The sequence below is a fragment of the Primulina tabacum genome, chromosome 18 (genome assembly GCF_025594145.1).
Source record: "Primulina tabacum isolate GXHZ01 chromosome 18, ASM2559414v2, whole genome shotgun sequence".
In the NCBI taxonomy this organism is placed as follows: domain Eukaryota; kingdom Viridiplantae; phylum Streptophyta; class Magnoliopsida; order Lamiales; family Gesneriaceae; genus Primulina; species Primulina tabacum.
This window is the reverse complement of record NC_134567.1, coordinates 27,432,678-27,446,150: the sequence shown is the minus strand read 5'-3', so window position 1 is coordinate 27,446,150 and position 13,473 is coordinate 27,432,678. Positions and strand designations below refer to the sequence as shown.

The window sequence follows — 13,473 nt, the reverse complement described above, 5'->3', positions numbered from 1 at the left end:
CTGCGCAATGCAAGCAGTATTATCTTCGAATATTACTGTTGGGTCATCTTTGGCTGTTGGGAGTCCACATGATTCTTGAATATGTTGTGTCATAGATCTCAACCACACACACTCCCGACTTGCTTCATGCATTGCAATGATCTCAGAGTGATTTGAAGACGTCGCTGTTAAGGATTGCTTCACCGACTTCCATGATATAGCAGTGTCTCCTCGTGTAAACACATAACCTGTCTGGGATTTAGCTTTATGTGGATCAGAAAGATATCATGCATCTGCATATCCGACTAAAGAAGACTTTGATTTTGTTGAATAAAATAATCACATATCAATTGTACCCCGAAGGTAACGAAATATGTGTTTTACACCATTCCAATGTCTTCGGGTTGGACATGAGTTATATCTCGCTAAAAGATTAACAGAAAATGATATATCTGGGCGATTACAATTTGCGAGATATGACAGTGCACCAATGGCACTTAGATATGGTACTTCTGGACCAACGATTTTTTCTCCATTTTCAGGTGGTCGAAAAGGATCTTTGTTAGCATCAAGTGATCGAACAAACATTGGTGATGCTAATGTGTGTGCCTTGTCCATGTAAAAGCGCTTTAATATTTTTTCTGTATATGATAATTGATGAACAAATATTCCCTCTTGCAAATGTTCAATCTGCAATCCGAGGCAAAATTTTGTCTTTCCTAAATCTTTCATCTCAAACTCATTTTTCAAGTAATTGATAGCTTTAGTAAGCTCTTCTGGAGTGCCAATAAGATTTAGATCATCAACATATACTGTCACAATTGCAAAAACCTCATCTGTTCTTTTTATAAAAGCGCATGGACAAATATCATTATTTGTGTATCCTTCTTTTAAACAATATTCACTAAGACGATTGTACCACATGCGACCAGATTGCTTTAATCCATATAAGGATTTATGCAGTTTTATTGATAACATAGCCTTGGGCGCTTCACCATTTTCTTTCGATTGTTTGAATCCTTCAGGCACTTTCATATATATATCACTATCAAGTGAACCATAAAGATAAGCAGTTACAACATCCATAAGTCGCATATCAAGAGTTTCTGATACTACTAAACTGATTAGGAATCGAAAAGTAGTGGCATCCATCACAGGTGAATATGTTTTCTCATAATCAATTCCAGGTCTCTGCGAGAAACCTTGGGCTACGAGTCGGACCTTGTATCTTACGATTTCACTATTTTCATTCCTCTTTCGTACAAAAACCCATCTGTATCCTACTGGGATTACATTTTCAGGTGTTCGTACTACAGGTCCAAACACTTTATGTTTTTCTAGTGAGTCTAATTCAGTTTGTATGGCCTTCATCCACTTTGGCCAATCATCTCTTTGTTGACAATCCTTAACGGATTGTGGTTCTGGATCTTCATTATGTATGATGTCAAGGGCGACATTTAAGGCAAAGACATTGTCAACAATTGTGTTATTTCGATCCCACAATTTTCGAGATAATATATAATTTATTGAAATCTCATTATTTTCATGAAAATTGATTCTTCAGGAATAATATTATCCAAGTTTGGTTCATTGATCTCTCTTACTATATCATCCAAGATTTATTCTTCTGGAGCTTTTGAATTTTCTCTCTTGTACTTTTTTTTTTCTCAGCCCCAAATAACCTTGGTTTGAATTATATTTGTTGAGTAGCTAAAAGAAGATAAATAATGTGCATACATACCAAATAGATTACATTTTAGTTGGGTTCGGCAAGATTTCCTCTAATTTGCTGGCAACGGATTTATGCCTCTCAGCACCACGGTCTCCAATGGCGGAAACAAAGGCCGAGGAAGATGGTCCCAATCGTACCAATCCCATCCATCGCATTTCTCAGGTTCAAGATTGATCGGCGTTTGATCACTATCAGAAAGAACTGCACGCAACAGGACGGCAATCAACTGCACCGATTTCGGTTCTGAAAGAACGTTGTTTGTCACCGTCACGAGCTCCATCCCCGTGATATCCAGTCCCGTCTCCTCCTTCACCTCCCTCACTGCGCATCCCTCAAAACTTTCGCCGAATTCCAGGTGGCCGCCCGGAAGAGCGAAGGTGCCGAAACCAACGGCTGTGCGGCGGCGGCCGAGAAGCACTTTGGTGCCCTTCAACAGAAACACCCCAACACCGACTACTTGCTCCGGTGGCGATGACATCATCTCCGGTCTCGTTAATCTTGTGAATACAAGGAGTAATTATCTCTTGTGGCTTTTTATTCATTCGGTTCAAATATTTTATTCATCTACAATTATATTTTTTAAAATTTAAATTATTTTAATAAAACTATACATATTTATCAAATTTTTAATAGAAAAATAAAATAAAAAATTATAAATAAAAATTAGCTACTTGTTTTTGTTTCCATTTTATTGCTGATAGTATCTTTTTTGGCCACGCTCATACCCACGTCCACGTCCACGTTCACGTCCACGTCCATTGTTATGATTTTGAGTGGAATTAACATTCGCGAAATGCAATTTCATATTCTTTAGGAAATGTAGTTCCATTTGTTTCAGGAAATGGTGTGGATCCAGTTGGGCGCATTTGGTGATTTTTCATGAGCAGCTCATTGTTTTGTTCAGCAACTAGTAAGCATGAGATGAGTTCAGAGTACCTTTGAAATCCACGTTCACGTTATTGCTGCTGCAGGAGCACGTTTGATGCATGAAAAGTGGAGAATGTTTTTTCTAACATGTCTTGATCAGTGACTTTCTCTCCACAAAGTATCAGTGTGAAACTAGTCTTGAATAATGCAGAGTTATAGTCACTTACGGACTTAAAATCTTGTAACCGTAGGTGCATCCATTCATATCGGGCTCTTGGGAGAATTACAGTTCGTTGATGGTCAAATCTTTCTTTTAGATTTTTCCAAAGCTCTCGTGACTCTTTCACAGTGAGATATTCGACTTTCAACCCATCATTGAGGTGATGACGGAGAAAAATAAGTGCCTTTGCACGGTCCTGCTGGGACATTTCATTTCCTTCTTTTATTGTATCTCCTAAATTCATTGAGATAAGGTGGACCTCGGCATCCAAAATCCATGATAAATAATTTTTTACAGTCAAGTCAAGTGCTTCAAATTCAAGTTTGGTGATGTTCGTCATTGCAACTTTAAAAAAAAATTATATAATTAGAATCGTGACATAAATAGAGTAAAATTGCATTACTATTATTGAAAATAAATATTATAACAAATTATGCATGTTACTACTTTTACTATGTAATTTTGAAATTTTGTTATTCTATTTGTTAAACTAACATCGATGCAGGTGTACATTGAGATGTGCTCAATTAATAATTTATGTATCTATTACAAATTGTACTAATTACAAATTGTAGCATTATAAACTAAAAAAAAAAAATAAAACTCTTTTATGCACAATTATTCTAAATACGTAAAACAAATATCACAGAATCCTGCCCAACTTCGTAAACAAGCCATATATTTCTTGAAAAGGAAAAAATCCAACACTTTGGACTTAAAGAAATTATAATAAAATTTATGTCTTAAAAAAAAATTACTCCCACACCTAGAAGAATTATTATTATTATTAATTTTTTTTTTGGTCCAATTGATATCAAAAATAATGTTGTGATTGACTCAAAAATTATCATAAAACTAGGAAATACTAGTATTCACACAATATTTTAGCGACTATTTAAATCATCAAAATCCAAATAATATAAATCTTAAATAAGCAATCCAAGATATGAAAAAAACTTAAATCAAAACAACAATACATTTATAATCAATATTCTTCAAGAATATTGTCGAAACATATGATAGTTATCTAAATTCTTCAGAAATATGATAACATTATATTTTATATCAATATTATTCATAGATATTGATAGATCTTTATGATTTTAGATCAAGATTCTTCGGGAATATTGATAAATCTTATTCATCTATATTTTATTCATAGATCTATCAATATCTTCAACATAAAGTTGTGTTGTGCTACTTCAGAAGCATCAACATAAAATTAAAAGTTGTGCTTCTTCAGGAGCATCAATATAAATCTATAATTTGTGCTGCTTCGGGAGCATCAATATAAAATCTAAATATTGTACTTCTTCAAGAGCATTCATACAAGAATAAGAATAAATTATTTATAAATTTTACCTTGAAGAGCACTCGTGCTGATAACGTGTTGTGAATAGTAGAGAATATATAGAAGAGAAAATGATTTTTTTGTGTGCATTATTCATCATTGGAGACCTCTATTTATAGAATAGATTTACAGAACTTGAATAGGTAACAATATCAATAATCATCTATAATATCTTTTCTATAATAAATTTGATCATTCACTAATTTTTTAGTTGTCACATTTTTTATTTTGTCCTTCGATTTTTAGATCGGTTTTTCATGAAATTCATATATTTGATCATAATTTTTTTTAAAACTACGCTCACCAGACCTTTGGAAATTGATTGTGATAATTAAATATTGCAATAATATCTTGACTTGCTCTAATTTTTCAACAATAATTTTGTCACGATGAAAGTCTAATCCCCAACTCAAATATTTAACCGATTAATAGTAATATTAATATTATTCGTTAGAAAAGTAATGAAAATGGATTTATTTTGAATGTGGTAACATTCCACAGATACAACTCTTTTAACAAAATATAAGTAACAAAAAAATTAAATCCCGAAACACACAAAACACCTATAGATAGCCACAGCAAAATAGATTTTCCTTCATAAAATCAAAACCACGCTAAACAAGCCAAAGCATATGCAACTGTTTATATACTAGAAAAAAAATCTTATACTTTCAAGTGTTCTTTTCTACCTCCTTTGGAAGTTCAAGTACTTGATCCCGTAAGCGAACACGAGACAGAAAAGGATCGTCCAGCCGACATGTGCTCCAGCAACAGCTCCAAGAAAGTCATACTTGAAGCCTAGAGAACTATCAAGATAATCCTTGAGTGGAACATCAACAGCAATTCCAGGTACTTCGAGTGGACTTGTCTTGTCCCCGACCTGCGACGTGACCAAACCATATATAGTCCACGCGACCGGAGAACCCCAATAATACCATCTCCACCATATAGGAATTTCCTGGAAATATCAGATTTTTAGTTCCCCGTGAATTACTAAGTTCCGAGACATAAAACTGGACAATGTAGCATATGCTAATCATCATTATCGAGTTTACTCACCGTTCTTGGGATAAGGAAGCCGGAGAATAAATTCCAAAAGCTGAGGAAAAACGACATGAGGATTGCAGCAATCATGTAATTTGGAGTGAGGGCTACAAGCATCATCCCATATGCAGTAAAGTAGACAAAGCACATGAATACAAAGAAATAGAACCAGAAGAACTTGTCAGCTCGCCAGTGGAAACCAATCATGGAGTAAAGAAGAAGGCTGTAGATAAATGTTTGGACAGCGATGTAAATGGTCTCTATGGCAACCTGTAGAAGATGTATGTTAGTTTCTATAGCATGAAATCAATTTTCTTTAAGCGTATGTATACTCTTCCCACCTGAGCAAATGCGTAAGGCAACGGGGAATACATCCCGGCAGCCTTTTCGCGATAGAAGACTGTCCTCTCTACTGCTACAACCGCCTGCACCGCAGAAGTATTGGTTCCTCCAAGAAACATAACAGCGGCGTACATAGCTCCAAGAAGATTCATCAGGTTTTGTTGTTTAGACCTGCATCAATAATGATGGAAAGATGAGCATATTGTTCCATCAATTTTTTGTTCTGGGATTTAACAAAATGGCTTACATTTTCTGCCCTTTGTCCCAAAATATGACTCCAAATATGATCCCGATGACAGTTGTCATAAAGAACCTGATCGAGTTATACTTTGGATTCCTCCAATAAGATAAATGCTGTTTCCAGAAGCAGGCTTTGCATTGTGTAATAAATGACTGTGAATATTGAGTTGGGAAATATAGATCTTGCGACCCTGGAGTCGGGGTGCTGAGTTCTTTAATTAGTTCATGATTCCTCCTGTTACAAAGAGAGAGTGAGAAATTATCTGCAAAAGGAAAATATAGAATCCATGTGTTTCAGTTACCGGTGTAGTTCAGAGCTGGTATAAATTTCTGCAAAATCCACATTAAGCTGAGCCTCCATGGCAGGAGTGCTGACCTCCAGCATCCAAGTTGCAGGATTCTGACCTTCTTTGATCTCAGGAACTCCGGGTACAGACTGGAGTAGAGGCATAATCATTTTAAATCAAAGAGGTAACAACTTTCTCGTGCAACATACCAGCAATTTTGGAGTGTTAATTTTAGAAGCATAGAAATTATTTCATTTCCGTGCATATTACAAGTATATTTTACAATCCTAGCTAACTCTATCCTCACTCTGAATATTTTCTGATTCGGAACTTACTTGAAAATGTTCTACAAGAAGGCAAGAATGACGACCAAGAGGCCCCGCATAAATAGCTTGTCCTCCTCTCTTAAGTAACAGTAGCTACACAGAAAGTTGCAGCAGAGTTAAGAACAACAGCATTTTCCCAAGAAAAATAAAGAAGATCCCAGCGCAATCTTGAAATTCTGTAAACTCACCTCATCAAAAGCTTCGAAAATATCTATGCTAGGCTGATGAATTGTGCAAACAACCGTTCGTCCAGTATCTACAGTGTTGCGCACGGTACGCATAACTATTGCAGCAGCTCTAGCATCGAGGCCTGATGTAGGCTCATCCATGAAGATAATGGATGGGTTAGCAACCAGCTCTACTGCTATGGTAAGTCTTTTTCGCTGTTCTGTTGACAGACCATCCACCCCAGGAAGACCAACCAAAGCATCTCTCAGTGGATTCAACTCAATCAATTCCATCACTTCCTCAACGAACATCTAACACAAAAATCATTCAGAAACATACAAAAATTCAAAGATCTCGATGCTCTCAAAGTACAATAACGTGTAGCTAAGGGTGTGAGAGGAGTCGAGCTGGCTTGTAAGCTGTTCGACTCGAACTCAGTCAAGATAGTGTACCTTTCGTGCTTCCTTGCTAACGTCAGGTGAAAGCCGTAACCAAGCAGAGTACACAATTGATTCATATACAGTGACAAACGGAGAATGGATGTCGGTTTGTTCGCAATAGCCACTGATACGGGCAAAAGTTGATTGATTTTTTGGATAACCAGATATGCTAATACTTCCTTCAATGTATCCACCTGTTTTTCTTCCAGCCAACACATCCATCAATGTTGTCTTACCAGCACCACTTACGCCCACTAATGCAGTCAGGACCCCAGGCCTGAAAGCTCCACTGACCTCTCTCAACAATTGAAGCCGAGTTTCTTCCATGCCTTTGCTTTTCATTTCCTAAACAACATACAACAATTGTTGCAATCGTGTATTGTATCTACTCAAAAAATGTAGCATAAACTATAGAATAAATGAAAAAAGCTTTATTCATCACGAGTTTTTGGAAGATCTACTTTTGATTATGTTTTTCATAAATATGGAACTCAGTTGCAGAGTAATATTTGCCCGTCAGAAAGAAGGGATGCATCTTATAATCTTTTGAATTTATAATACCAAAAAAGTCACTTACAGCAGGCATGTCAACATAGTAGTTCACATGATCAAACGCTAGAGACAATGGGGTGAACGGAAGCACCATTCCTCGTTTCTTTATTGCCTCCTCTGAGGATTTGTTTCCAGACTTGTTCCTCGTGAGCATGTCTATGCCTGTTATTATTATTCATAATTCTAGTCATGTAGACGGAAAAACAAGAAGGAAATGGGGGATTTCATGGGAAATTCTGCATGATGACACGACTCTCGATGGAAACATATTCGAGACATCAGCAAAAGACAAATTTGGAAGATAGAGAAGTTCAAACATTTTGAGAGAGCTCAATCTCTGTATGAGCAAACAAAGAAAATATTCAGGGAAATGAAATATACTAACAGAAAACTAAAATAAATATCGTCCAGTAACTTCAGCCATTGGAGCTGCAGAGGTAGTACCTTCGTCGGTGGTTGAACTACTATTGGATGCAGTATTTTTCTTGTTCTTATCCTTGGTTTTCTCGTCAGTTATAATGGACTTTGAATCTCCGAAAGCTGTATAATTTTGTGCAATGATTACACAAGGATAATTTTTAAAAGTCTGAAGCATAAAAATAAACAAAGAAAACAGTGTCATATCTTACGATTCAGGTATGTCAGTGCCACAATGAAGCAGATGTTGAAGAGAATAGAAAAGGCAAAGAGAGCAATGACACAAACCCAATACATATATTCCTCAGTAAACATGCCCCGAGTCTTGAGAAGAACCTTGCCAACCGTAGGTTCAGAAAATCTTGTATCGTTGTTCAGCTAAATACAAAACAAGAATGAAACTCAGGAATCTGAATACAACTATGCAAATAATCGCACGCTCAAGTTTACAATAAGAACTTACGGAGCCCCATCTCTCATCCAGAAATTCATTAATGGCTATAGCATTCTGGCCATACATCATTGGAGAAGCGTAATAGCCCCAAATCATCCACGGTTTAATGTCATCTGATTTCAGCGAACAACAGATAACAAAAACAACATTCATAACAACAGGTAATTTGTAAATTCTAAATGCACCATATATTAGAGACCGAGTTTGCTTTCAAAACTAATAAAATTAGATAATGTGGTGATTATCTGACCTTTTGCGATAATAAAACCACCAAGAACAAACACCAGTAGCAATGTGAAAGTACCCAAAGTGTTTGCGACAACCTGCGTTCTTCCAAGTGCAGCAATAAATCGGAAAAGGGATAAAGCCATCTGATGCAGTGCAAAAAATGCCAGTAATTGGCGGAAAAACCTGAAAGAATGAGGTCAGAAACAATGTCATAAAAACAAAGAAAAAAACACACTCTTCATCTTAAGAGGAACATCAAGAGCATACCTGCTAGCAGCAGGAGCAAATCCAATAGTGTAATAAGTAAGAACGATCCATATTAATGATTCCATGAGTGAAAGGGGAATCCTCAGAAGCCAAATTGGCAAAGAAAATGCCCAAGCAGGGTAAAACAAAGCATCCCGTTGTTTAAAGAACACAGGAAGTCTAACAATAGTCAATGCGAGCTCTGCGGTGCCATTAAACATGACATTGATGAGGCTAAAAAAGAGTGCACCATAAAATTTCCCTCCATCGGCTAACTGACCATATTTCATCTCTGTTCTAAAGAATACCGTGAAGGCAATTATAGACATCACAGTTATCTGGAATGTCTTGAATATAACAAAAAAGCGTTGCGTTTTATCAAGAGCCATTCCCTGGACAGGCATGTTTTGAATAATTCCATATTGGATATTCCATATCTATCAGTAACCAATGCAGCAGGATGAGCTTTAGTTTTATCGTAAGGGATACACAGCTCATCAAAAAGCTTCAGTCCCACATGGAAAGAGCTGAAGCGCTCTACAAACTCAGCGACTGAAATATATCTGTAGGGTTCATCTTTGTTAAACCAGTATTGCTTTTGGTCTTTAACGGACGTAACCTCTTGTAAAAAATCTGCCACTCCTTTCCTCTCAGGGCACTTGAATCCGACACTCTCAAAAAATTCGAGAATGTTTTCACGTGGACCTTGATAGACAATTTGTCCTTCAGAAAGCAAAATGATGTCATCAAAAAGCTCAAAAGTTTCAGGTGCAGGCTGAAGAAGAGAGATTATCATTGTCACGTCCATGATTTGAACCATCTGCTTCATGTACTTAACAATTTGAAAAGTCGTGGAACTATCGAGACCAGTTGAAATCTCATCCATGCAGTAAAATTTTGCTGGTCCAACCAACATTTCTCCTACATTCACAGCAACATTACACAAAAGAGAGGGAAACTTGTCAAATCGGGTGTGCACAAAGTAAATTGAGAAGTGGAGCAATAAACTGTATTTACATACCAGTTGTTAGCCGCTTCTTTTGTCCACCTGAGATTCCCCTTCTCATCTCGTCTCCCACCATTATATCAGCACATATATCTAGTCCAAGAATCTATGTTTGTGCACAAAATGACGCAACATAAATTTAGATGACTACTTAGACTGGCCAGTTTAAAAGAACACGAACTTGCTACAAGAAGAAAAACAAACCTTGAGAGCGTAATCTGTTACGAGACTGGGTTCTTGACCTGGTACTGAAATGGCTTTCATGAATGCATCAATTTGAGGATCAGGTTTAATCCCTGCCTCCTTTTCTCTCCTTGACAATTCTGCTAGGAGGTCATATCTAGTTCCAACCCCTAAGCAGCGTCCCGAAAAGTTTAACGTCTCTCTAACAGTCATCTCACCATGGTGAAGGTCGTGCTGGCTAATATATGAACAAGTTCTTTGGGGAACGAATTCAGACATTTCATGGCCACAATATGAAATTCGTCCACTAAACTGTTCAAAAAGTTTCAAGTAAATCATGAATTTTGGTAATCCCGAAAAAGTGAGGAGATTTATGTGAAAAATGAGACCAAGAACCGCACACCCTGAGATCTTTGTCTAGCTTTCCAGCAAGTGCCTTTAGCAATACAGTTTTCCCAGCGCCTGGAGGTCCAAGCAGCAGGGTCATCCTAACAATTTCAAAATAAACATGTTCATGATTTCAATCAGCCGGACATGTCTTGATACAATTTCCAGCTATGAATGTAATAAAGCAAATGAAAATATTAATAAAATGTTTTTGGCTTATGCGCGTTTGTTTCTTCACACTTTTGTGGCAAAATGAAACAAGCATTAGCGTAAAGTTGAACGTGCACATAATAAAGAGAATCTAGACCAAGAAAACCAAACCTCGAAGGTTTTACAATGCCATTAACATCATGAAGAATCTTGACAGCCCTCTTCGTCGAAGGGAGAATCCTTAGGTTTTCAAAAATCCCCTGTTGCCCAAAAAGAAAAATCTCTGTTTAGAGAGTGAATATCCATTTATATACATTCAAATATTAATATCAGAGTAATTGCTTTTTAGCAGTGCATGATAGTAAAAAAATAAAAAGACTAAATACCTCGATCACATTCAAAGTAGAGTTAAGCAGAGTGGGAAGTGCCCTTGATCCAGCAAATGCATCACCTTCTACTGAAAGATGCTCGAACCGAACTTCTACTTTAGGAATGTCGATTCCCACCCTGATTAAGAGTAAACCAGCACTTCAAAACTGAATTTGGGATTAAATGAAAAAATAACTAGATACCATCTTATTCGGGCAATAATTAACAGAGCCATAAAAGTTCAACAATTATTATCCCAACCTATCTGTTCGATCCCTTAGCCTGTGCAAAAACCTCTCATTATCTTCCACAGCTTTGAGAATGTATTCTGTGAGATGCTTTTTATCTTGAATTCCAAGATTAGCAAAATCTACCTCCTCACGGACAACCTTTCCATCATCCATCACTTGCTCTAGAATACCTTTTCTCACACGATCGACCGTCGGTAGCCTCTCAATGGCAGCCCACATAAGCTCCTCATGATCGTCATGATCTCTCCCACTTCTCTGAAAGACATCCTGCCCTGCTGCGGTGAATACTTCCCTAACACTAGCAGAAGCCCAACTTCTGGTGCTGACTGATGCGAAACTGATCCGCCTGCTGGTCGAATGTCGGCTTAGGGACCTTGCTGCTGCCAAGTCATCCGGAGCAAGAGCCATTTTTTTTCAATGAAAAGTCACCCCTTTGCTCTTCAATTCCTAGTTCTACCTCTCCAAATCAAATCCCTACCCAATTCGCGGAAGCTGCAGAGAAACATCACCACAAATGAGCTTATCAGATCCATCAATTCATCAATATCAAAGACAAAACTTTTCCCACTAAACTGTTGGTTATAATATCAATTCTCTACGTTACAAGAAAGCTTAAAACCTCAGCAACGTAAATGTTAAAGTTACTTCTGTGCCCATCAAGAAAAAACAATCGAGCATCTTATTTACTGAACGCTCAAGCAAGGATAACACAAAAGTTCCAACAAAAAGACCACCACATGAATGATTGCTTTACAAAAAACAACTTAAAACACATTTCTTGATTAAACAAATCCGCAGAAACCAATTTTTGAAGCATATCCCTCCAAACGTAAAAGAACTTACATCACAAAAGGGATGCATGTTGGATGGAATTTGGCACAAATGCATGAAAAGATTCTATTAACGGTGCTATACTTTTTCTTGGCACAAGTGGGACACCAAGAATTTAAAAAAGTCCAAACACCCGGCAGTGGTTGCCGATGGAATTGGAGTACTCTGGGACAGCACAAATATTAAACTGATGGTATAGAATAAAGGCTACAAATGTTGACAATTTGGGGATGCTACATGATTAATTTTGTCTACAAGTATATGGAATTATTGAATTCATTCCATGCTTTTACATTGTTTGTGTTGATTTATTATATTATATGGGATAAACATAATAGTCTTTGCCATTTTGCAAATTGTAACTTAATCCATTTAAATTAATTTAACATAGTTTGAACTGTTCAAATACTTTCTCCAAATAAAGAAATACATTATATCATTTTACCTATCTATATATATATATATATATATATATATAAAGTAAAGTTTTTATCAAAACAGGAAAGTTATCGCCTAAATTACTTACTAAAAAAAAGAAATATAATATTTCATTAGTTAATTTATTTTTCCTTTAAAAATAGTTGTTGAGTATTAAAAGTTAAGGTTTTTCAATAGACATTAAATTATTATTTAGTAATCATAAATGTTTGACCACAAATATATTTTATTTCGAAATTACATTAATTTGAAAAAGTTAATGTATTAGTAATTTCCTTCCAAAAGAGTTAGTGTATAGTAATTTTCTTCCAAATTCATAAATAATTGTATCTTTTGAACTGTCTTCTTAAAATTCAAATAGAGAGCCCAAAAAAATTAAAAGAGAGAGATTCAAAAGAGTTTCAATAGACATTAAATTACTCATAATAAACATGTTTATTATTTTCAATAATAAAAAATGTTTGACATCCAATGCATGTAATATTCGATATTTTCATAATTTGAAATAGTTAATGTATGGTATAATCCAGTCAAACTGTATAATTTTTGTCTCTTAGGCTGCCTTATTTGAATTTTAAATTATAAATAATGCAGTGTTGCATATTATATTGGAAAACAATTTTGTTATATTTATCTTACTAAATTTATGTACTCAAAAATTGAATTCTGGAACGACTCGTTGAATCCTTCCAATATGCAACGGACGTTTAAACTTAGATTTGTACGCTATTATGAATTACCTATATATGGAAACAACGAGAACGATGAGATATTAAGTTTAGAATCTGTCTTTCATGATCGAGAAATAAAAAATATTATTATCATATTTGTACAAAATTTTAATTATTATGCATTTGCTAATGTGATAATTTTCTTATATATTACAAAGTTCACGCATATATGAAAATATAAAATGTCCTGTAATGGAAATGATTAAACCAATTATAAAGTAAGTACGCATATTA

At 35.8% G+C, this 13,473-nt stretch overlaps 2 protein-coding genes across 2 annotated transcripts; both read right to left on the bottom strand.

The window, feature by feature from the left end:
• Positions 1-1,612: 1,612 nt before the first annotated feature.
• Positions 1,613-2,240, bottom strand: LOC142533261 (nudix hydrolase 1-like). The gene has a single exon (XM_075639964.1). It carries the CDS (start codon positions 2,190-2,192, stop codon positions 1,761-1,763), a length of 432 nt encoding a protein of 143 aa, XP_075496079.1. The 5' UTR covers positions 2,193-2,240; the 3' UTR covers positions 1,613-1,760.
• A 2,368-nt stretch (positions 2,241-4,608) lies between these two features.
• Positions 4,609-11,852, bottom strand: LOC142532157 (pleiotropic drug resistance protein 2-like). Its single transcript, XM_075638412.1, is given in 21 exon segments — positions 4,609-5,107; positions 5,209-5,463; positions 5,535-5,706; positions 5,783-6,010; positions 6,078-6,211; positions 6,398-6,481; positions 6,577-6,867; positions 7,009-7,341; positions 7,574-7,710; positions 7,993-8,088; positions 8,178-8,343; positions 8,429-8,532; positions 8,670-8,830; positions 8,915-9,251; positions 9,254-9,814; positions 9,915-10,005; positions 10,104-10,394; positions 10,486-10,570; positions 10,791-10,879; positions 11,006-11,126; positions 11,250-11,852. Coding segments are annotated over 21 exon segments (4,407 nt in total). The 5' UTR covers positions 11,648-11,852; the 3' UTR covers positions 4,609-4,834.
• Between the last annotated feature and the right edge of the window lie 1,621 nt (positions 11,853-13,473).